Raw genomic sequence first — 9,343 nt, forward strand, 5'->3', positions numbered from 1 at the left:
GTGGTGTGATAACTCCTTGGCTACCGTTTATTCCATGGTGACCCTTGAACCCATGCATCCATCCATCCATTATCCATGTTCTACCATACATTTTGTCATCAAAGGGAATGGGCACAAAAAGAAATCAATTTGAGTTCAATGAAATGAAAAGTGAAAGAAAGTTTGCAAAAAAATGCATCAAATAAAAAGAGGAGCAAAAATAGAACTCCTATGCTTCAAATATAATCCACCCTCACTACATATGGTGTGACTTTGAAAATGTTCAAAAGAAATGCAAAGAAAGTTGTCAAGTATTGAAATGCCAAAAATCAAAAAAAGAAATGGCAAGAAAGTGTTCTCAAATGTTATATGCCACATGAAATTGGGGGAAAAACAAAAACGAAAGCAAACTCCCAAAGTGAAACTCAAATATCTATCGATCCCTTTATCCACCGTATCCATTTTTATGCATGGTAGAGAGAGGACGACCCTTCTTCTTGTCTAGGCAAGAGGGGGAATTCCGCGATCCTCCAGTGTTTCTAACACCATAGGGAGTCTACTCTTGACAAAAGCATTTAACGATTGAGGACAAAGGTACCCTAGCTTGACACAACTTGGAGGTGATTTATTGGTATCCTTCTAGGCTTAGTAGTTTGAACAAATTGCATCTATGAAGGAGTGTGTACCCTTGAATTGCTTCCCTTGTAGATAATTTCTGCCACTTAGATGAGGTAATTGGCTATTCTTTTGTAGATGCATCCATTATTTGATTTTGTGTGCTTAATGTTTGGATGTGTCGCCATTTTGGCAAGACCCACCTTGCCTTGCAAGAAGGCATCCTACCTCATGGTTGTCTTGTTGTGAGTTGAAGGGGTGGAGTGAGACCCGCTAATTGTCTCATATCGGCTATGTTATTAGGTTAGTTTAAATAATGGTCCTAGTCTTTGTCACCTCTTTACTCGGGACGATGAAAGGTTCGGTTTTGGGATATTTGATGTGACCATAATTAGAGCATATTTAGTCCCCGAATTAGCCTCGTTCCCATGCTTTTTAGTGCATATTTGGGTCATTTATTGTCTTTAGTTCCTTGTTTTGCATATTCTTTGAGTTTTTGTGTCCTTGGTAGGAAAGGAGTGCAAACCTTGCATTTTCATGGCAAAACGAGACTAAATTGATTGAATTCAATGACCAAGCATTAAGGAGAGACAAGATTAGAAGGCCTTTGTACATACTATAGTAGATGGGAAATGATGAGAAAAGATCATTGCATCCCCGAGGAAATCCCCAAGGATTTTACGAAGGAAAGGGAAGAAAAGAAGAAGAAAGCACGCTGCAAGACAATCCGTGCGTCTTCTCAAGAAGACTCCCGTCCACCAAGCCACAATCCGTGCGTCTTCCTTACAAGACGCCCGGGTAGCAGCAACCAGAAGACGCCCGTCTTCTCCCAAAGACGCCCGGGCAGCAACCCAGGAATCCGGCCGTCCCGTGCCTAAGACGCACGGATTCCAAGACAACACAACTTCGTTTCTTCAAGCTTCAAGAAAGATGCCCATCCTTCCAAAAATACCGGCGTTTCCCTAAGTAGGGACTTAATCGTCATTTAAGCCCTTAGTTAACCCTAATTCCTACACCTAATCCCCATTATAAATACCCCATTAGTCTAATTAGAAGAGCATGTTCTTCTTATCAATTCTTAGAGTAGTTAATATCAATCAAATCTCTCTTTAGTTTTGTAATCAACAATTAATCAAGTTTTAATACAAGTTTTATTTCCTTAATTTCTCTTTTGTTCATCCTTTATTTTGGGTAATTGAAGATTATTTGGCTTATTATTGGGAGATTGACAACCTCTCAATCAAGCATCAAGTACTTCTTTTATTCTTTGCTTTATTATTGGAATCATTAATAGGTATAATTCTCTTAATCCCTTTTTAATTATTGCTAATTACTTTCATTTGTTCATCATGTTTCACTTTGTTGGTATGATTGACAACCTTGCTAGCATGTTCAACATGATAATGAGTGAGTAGTTCCATAGCTAGGGTTAATGGGTAATTAGGGGAAACCAACATGGGGAATGATTCATGCTTAAATTAATATGCCTTCATGGTTTATTTGCTTGTTTGTTATGATCTCAACTCATGCACATGTTATGTTTGATGAAATGCGAGCCTATGAATCCTTGCATTTTTTACCCATCACCTATCTTTTCAATGAGATTGTAAGACATAAACCAACTCGAGTCTCATTAGACCATGCATGTTGTTGAGTAGGGAAGACTAAGTCGACTTGTAGGTGTTGTACAATCTAATCGATTCGGCTCCGGGACCCAAACTTTCCTAGGATTGTAAGATATAACCCAACTCAATCCATCACAACAATAATTGCTTGCTTATAATTTGAGAACATGTTTGTATGATCAATTCCCATGAATCCCCTATGACCCCATGACACCCTAGTGCTTTTTATCAATTGTTTACAACCCTTTTCAATTCATCTTGCTTATTTACTTTCATTGCTATTTAGTTTAGTGACCTTCTACATCAACCCAAATTGTGACACCCCTAAGACACCTCTAGTTGCAATAAAAATCTCATCTCAATTCCCGTCCCTTGGGATCCGACCTTTACTTACCTCTTTACTAATTGTAGAGTTGTTTGTGAAGCTATAAATTGTGTTTTGGTCTAGGTGCTCCTAACGACAAGTTACCGAAAAGATATAGTCCGACCATAAATGGCGCCGTTGCCGGGGACGGTGTTAACTTGATTTAGATTTTCTTATATTGTTATTAGTTATGTCTTTCTTTGCCTTGGGTAAGTAAAACTCCTCAAGGTTTGTTCTAATTGTTTTCGAGTTGTTTGATATTTTACATGTCTAGAAGGTCACAAGGTGACTTGTTACCCTTTGATCGTGAAATTGAAAGAACTTTGACAACCAATAGAAGACTTGCTAGAAAAATTTGAGAGGTATTGGTGAGGTTGTAGATATTCAACCAACTATTGAGTTCATCAACCCTTTTGCAAGAGAAGGTGAGAAGAACCCAACACAAAATACAACACAAAATCAACCCACAATGCCTAAGTTTTCATCACATTCCGTACCCACCAAGGAGAACCTACCCAATGGTACTCCCACACCACAACATCTAACCGGAAATTCAATTGCCAAATCCGCATTTATCCAATTAGTCGAAAGAAGCCAATTTGGGGGGATGCCTAGTGAAGACCCTCACTCTCATATGGAGGCTTTTTGTGACTATTGTGATGCGATTTCTCAAACCGGTGTAACTCAAGACCAAATTCGATGGGTCTTATTTCCTTTTTCTCTAATTGGCACCGCGAAACAATGGTTGAAGAGCCTTGATAAGGCCACTCTCGGAATTGATTCTTGGAAGAAATTGGCTCTAGCTTTCTACAAAAAGTTCTACCCACCGGAAAAGACTAACATGCTAAGAGCTCAAATTACGGGTTTTAAGCAAAGGGATGAAGAATCTTTGTATGAAGCTTGGGAGCGGTTCAAAGGAATTTGTCGCTCATGTCCTCACCATGGACTTAGCGAGTAGTTCTTGGTACAACAATTTTGGAACGGTCTATATGAAGATTCAAGGAACATTCTCAACATGGGATCAAATGGAATGTTCACCGAAGTTGATGACAATCAAACTTGGAACAAAATTGAGGAAATGGCGGTCCATAACTCACAATATAGTAGACCTCGCAAGGATACTAGAGGAGGAAAGCATGAAGTGGACTCCGTTACTCAATTGGGTGCTCAACTTAGTGCTCACATTGATACCATCAATTTGAAGTTTGAAAAGGCTATGGCTAGACTTGAAGAAGTATCAAAATCACCAAAGCATCATGTTAATGCCATGACGACATCTTCATCAATCCCAAGTGGGATATGTGAGAATAATGGAACTTTGGGACATAACCCAAGTGAATGTAGGGGAACAAATGAACAAGTGAATGCTTTCCAAGCATACAAGAGTGGTACCCCTTATTCCAACTATTACAATGAAAACACGAAATTCCATCCAAATCTCTCATACAAAAGCCAAAATGTTCAAAACCCTCAAACAACATACACCCCACCTCCCATGAGAAACCAAAATCAAATACCCTTTTACAACCAAAACCAAGGCTACCAAAATCAATCTCCATAAAATCAACAAAATGACCAAGGTTTTGATGTTCAAAAAGCGGTCCTTCAAATGCAAAAGAATCAACAAGAGTTTTTCACTCAAATGCAAAAGGATAGTCAAGCAAAGGAAACCACCATCAACAACATCCTAGCTCACACCAAAATGTTGGAAACCCAATTGACTCAACTAGCATCTTCAAGCTCACAAAGACAAAAGGGGCAATTACCACCTCAAAGTAATCTCCCAAGACATGAAACGGTTAGTGCCATTCACTTGAGAAGTGATACAAGGTATGAAGCACCGAAGAAGCAAGTTGAGGATGAGGTTGTGGAAGCTAGTGACAAGGAAAAAATTGTGCAAAACTCCAAAGAGGGAGAATCATCAAAAGAAGAAATATCAAAGAAAAATGAAGACAAGGTCAAGGAGAAGGAGCCCATTGTGATTAGACTTCCTTTTCCGAGTCGTCAAGCCAAGCCCAAATTTGATGACCAACTTGGAAAATTTATGGAATTTGTGAAGAATTTGGAAGTCTCAATTCCTTTCACGGAATTAATCAATCACGTGCCGGCCTATGCGAAATACATGAAAGACATCCTCACAAAGAAGAAGTCGAACCGGAAGCTTGAGACTATCGCCTTCACTAAGGTGAGTAGTGCAATACTTCAAGGGAGTTCACCTCCAAAACTCAAGGATCCGAGAAGCTTCTCAATACCGTGTACCATTGGCGACACCACGATTAACAAAGCCTTATGTGATCTAGGGGCTAGTGTGAGTGTTATGCCATACTCGGTGAGTAAAAGGTTGGGGATGGGAGAGCTTAAATGCACTAATATCACACTCCAAATGGCCGATAGATCAACGAAGACACCATTAGGGATATGGGAAGATGTTCCCGTACGAATTGGGAAATTTTTCATCCCGGTGGACTTTGTCATTGTTGATGTGGAAGAAGATTCCAACATTCCAATCATTCTAGGAAGACCTTTCTTACACACCGCGGGTGCGGTGATTGATGTGAAACATGGAGAGCTTACTCTAGAAGTGGGAGATGAGAGTATAACTTTCAATCTTGACAAGACTATGAGAGCTCCCCGTTTGACACTGAACAGATTAGTAGAAGGAACAGATTAGTAGAAGGAACTGCATATTTAATACAAACGTACTGGAAATCTTACAAGACCACAGGGTTAGACATTATCTTTATTTAACTTGCCTTTTCATACAGGCCCACGACACTGCTTATGATAGGCGGATACAGACACACACAGTTTGACACTCAACAAATAACACACGACGTTGCTTGGAAGTTTCAGCCACAACCTGCTTGTAGACACGGACACATTTTGTAGGGGTTTTAGGGGTACATTGCTTGGAAAATAGCCACAACCTGGTTGTAGGCATCGACGCTTTCTGACCTGGCCGACTGCTGCCCATTAAAGATGGTCGCATACGGCACTTGGACATAGTCCACGGTATTCTTCAGAAGCTCAGCATCCGAGTCTGTGGATACCCAGAGGTATGGTTCGAGTGTTGACCTATTAGGAGCATTCCAGTCGTTCCTGCCATGGCCTCTGAGTTGAAACATCATGTCAAGTTTAAATGCTAATTCTGCATGTGCAGGTGATGTTCCAAACTGAATGAGTAGACTCCCTTTGAATCCCCATGGCCCCCATTGTGGGTTAACTTTGCTGACCGAGTATCCCAGCTCAATAAGCTTATTCCTCAAAGGATTAAAGCTCTTGGCAGCAAATTTTCCATTGTCTATATCTATGTGGCCTGGGGCATTCATCAGGACACAGTGATATGGACGACCAACATTTTGAGTCATTTTCAGACCAGTAATTTGATGGTTTAATTTATTTGTGAGTTGTGGGGAGCTAATGGGATGCCTCTTTTATGAATTTATAGCAAGTTTGAGATGTGTTGTCTTTTTTTTTTTTTTTTTTTTTTTTTTTTTTTTTTTTTGCAAAAAATTCTCATTTCATTTCAAAAGGAATGAAACTACATTTGCAAAAACTATCCACTAGAATGCCTTAGCAACTAAAGAAACTATACACACTAAAAAATAGCAACTAAGGGACTGAGTGATCAAGTAAAGAACTAAATAAGGACTGAGGGAATTTGATAGACAGTCTAGCCAAAACTAAACGCTTGATCTTGCTTAGAAGCCCAGCTGCATCAGTAGTCTTATGGAAAAAAATTCGTTGATTTCGTTCCCACCAAAGCTGATTAACAACAGCAGCAAGCGAAGTATAATAACAGTGAGTTTTCCAGTTGTTTCTGCTGCTACCAAACGGACAGGCAACCAGAAGATGGAGTAAAGAAGAAGAAAACTGAGGGAGGCTCATCCAACTCAGAATGGAGCTCCAAACCTGAGCAGTGAAAGGACAAGAGAAGAACAAATGGCCATGATCTTCCTCACTGGCTTTACAAAAGTTGCACCTGTTAGCAAACTGGTAACCCCTCTTTTTAATGTTATCCTGAGTTGCAAGCTGACTTTGAGCAGCCATAGAACAAGTAATATGATGACAGGGGAAAATGGACGAATAGGAAAGACCCTTAGTCCAATCTCCTTGGGTGGGAGCAGCCCTAAAGAAATCATAAGCTAGATGAAGATGGAAGTGAGAGCCATGAACCCAGGATTGAAGTAAAGCTTGAGCATTCTGAATAGAACCAGCTGACTCTACAAGAAAGTCACGGACTGCCAGGATCCCTTTCAGACTAGCAGAGAAAGAATCCTTAGCTTGCAGGCACCAGATATCAGTCCCTTTCAACACATAAACATGCTGCCACTTTGCCCAGAGACCAGAGGCAGGAGCAATAAGAAGAGCAAGCCATTTGACAAGAAGAGCTCTATTCCAAGAAGGAAGATCCTTTATGTTAAACCCACCACCAGACCAGGGAGAGCAAATACTTTTCCAACTTTTGAAAACCATCTTCCTACCAATGCCAGGTATACCCCAAAAGAAATGGCTGCAAAGATGCTCAATTTTTTTGATAATGGCAACATGGAGAAGGATACTAGCACCCCAGTAATTATCAAGCCCAAAAACCACAGAGCTTATCATCTGAAGTTTACCAGCATAAGACAAAGAATGGGAAGACCAATGGAAAACTTTTTTCTGAATTTTAGTTACTAGAGGATCAAACATGGTAACAGAGATTCTGGAGGTGGATAAAGGAATACCCAAGTATTTGAAAGGAAACTACCCCTTGGAGAAGCCTGTTGCTTGGATGATTTCAGAAGAAAGCTCAGGAGAGACACCCCCCAAATAAATGTTGGTTTTATCCACATTAGCATGAAGCCCAGAAAGGAGAGCAAACTCAGCAAGAGTGTCTTTAACTGCAACAACTGAAGGGACATCTCCTCTAACAAAGATCATCAAGTCATCAGCAAAAATTAGATGATTAAGATTAAGCTTGCTGCACTTGGGATGATAGGAGACATTCTTTTTAGCACAAAGAACTCTGAGGTATCTTGAAAGTATCTCCATACTGAGGACAAAAAGATATGGAGATAAGGGGTCACCTTGCCTTATTCCACTCTTGCCAGGAAAGAAGCCAGCAATACCTCCATTGAGCTTAAAAGAGTACTAAGTGTTGGTGATACAGCCCATAATCCATTTAGAGAAAATAGAAGGAAAACCCAGGCTAGAAAGCATTTGAGATAAAAATTCCCATTGGATAGAATCAAATGCCTTCTTAATATCTACCTTAATAAGACACCTTGGAGAAAGTACCTTCCTTGCATATCCTTTAATCAGAGACTGGGAAAGCATAATGTTCTCAAAAATATTTCTGCCTTTAACAAAAGCAGCTTGCTCCTCTCCAATAAGATAAGGCAAGATAGGTTGAATCCTATTAGAAAGAATTTTACTAACTATTTTATAGAAAACAGTACAACAGGAAATGGGCCTATAGTCAAGAACAGAAGTTGCAGTAGCTTTTTTGGGTATCAGGGAAATTAAAGTTGAGTTAGCTTGCTTGGCCATATGTCCAGACCTAAAAAACACTTTGAACAGCAGCACAGAAATCTCCCTTGATGATATCCTAGGAAGATTTAAAGAATCCAGATGAAAATCCATCAACCCCAGGGCTACTGTTGGAATCAATGCTAAACAAAGCAGCTTTGATTTCAGAAGAAGAAATGTCTTGAACTAATCTGACTTTATCATCTTCAGAAACACAAGGTCCCTGACCAATAAAATGATCATATAGATTATGGACAGGAGCAGTCTGACCCAACAACTGAGTGTAGTAATTCTGGAAAGCAAGACTGACATTATCTACCCCCTGATGTAGCAGACCATTATGATCAACAATATTAACAATATTTTGCTGGTGCTTTCTTTCAGCAATCTTTGCAAAAAAATATTTGGAACTAGTATCAGAGGATTGAATATGAGTCAATTTGGCTCTCTGAGTAAGCATGGCCAATTCAGCTTTCTTAAGAGTAGTATAATTTGCCAGGCAATCTCTTTCAACTTCAATAAAGAGAGGAGAAAAAGGATCTTGTAAGAGCTTCTTCTGGCAGTCCTTAAGCTGCAATTTAGCAGCTTTAACACGACTAGTGAGGTCACTAAAATTCCCTCTATGAAAACAGGTAAGAGCATGTTTGACCTTCTTAAGTTTAGTAAAAAGTCTGAACATAGGGTTACCAGCAACATGGGAGGACCAGAAAGCTCTAACAATAGTATCATAGTTAGTATGCTGGATCCAGCTATTCAGAAAGCTAAACCATTTTTGGGTTTTAATGTCCTCCTGAACCTGAACCACCACAGGAGAGTGGTCAGAAAGTCCAGACTCCATGAAGAGAGCATTAGAAGTAGGGAAAGAGGAAATCCATTGTTGATTGACAAGAGCTCGATCCAATTTAGACCAAACTCTAGTCAAGGGGTCTTGCTTATTAGTCCAAGTCATGTCAGCTCCAGTACCAGCAATATCATCCAGATTGCAGGAAATCAAGCAAGAATTAAATTCCATCATCTCATGCAGAATAGGAGGATGAGGCCTAACTTTTCAGCTGGGCATCTGACAACATTGAAGTTCCCAATCACCAACCAAGGATTAGGAGTACTAGCAGCTTGCAGTCCTGCCAAAAGAGCATTTCTTTCAGCTGCATCATTACTTCCATACACCATAGTAAGATTGAAAGAGGTACAAGAAACTTTATGAAGCACACTACAACTGATCCATTGGTTACCAATAGATTGCACACTA

The 9,343-nt window shown here is 39.8% G+C and overlaps 2 protein-coding genes and 1 non-coding gene across 3 annotated transcripts; all 3 read right to left on the reverse strand.

Annotated features, from left to right (window-relative positions):
• Window positions 1-3,424: 3,424 nt before the first annotated feature.
• On the reverse strand, window positions 3,425-3,531 carry LOC141645692 (small nucleolar RNA R71). Its single transcript, XR_012545169.1, has one exon. It is a non-coding gene; the product is annotated as a small nucleolar RNA R71 (small nucleolar RNA).
• Window positions 3,532-6,195: 2,664 nt separating this feature from the next.
• Window positions 6,196-7,275, reverse strand: LOC141640906 (uncharacterized). Its single transcript, XM_074449584.1, has one exon. It carries the CDS (start codon window positions 7,273-7,275, stop codon window positions 6,196-6,198), a length of 1,080 nt encoding a protein of 359 aa, XP_074305685.1.
• Window positions 7,276-8,173: 898 nt separating this feature from the next.
• Window positions 8,174-9,106, reverse strand: LOC141640907 (uncharacterized). Its single transcript, XM_074449586.1, has one exon. The coding sequence runs from the start codon at window positions 9,104-9,106 to the stop codon at window positions 8,174-8,176; it is 933 nt and encodes a 310-aa protein (XP_074305687.1).
• Between the last annotated feature and the right edge of the window lie 237 nt (window positions 9,107-9,343).

The sequence above is a fragment of the Silene latifolia genome, chromosome 2 (genome assembly GCF_048544455.1).
Source record: "Silene latifolia isolate original U9 population chromosome 2, ASM4854445v1, whole genome shotgun sequence".
NCBI classification, from domain to species: Eukaryota; Viridiplantae; Streptophyta; class Magnoliopsida; order Caryophyllales; family Caryophyllaceae; genus Silene; species Silene latifolia.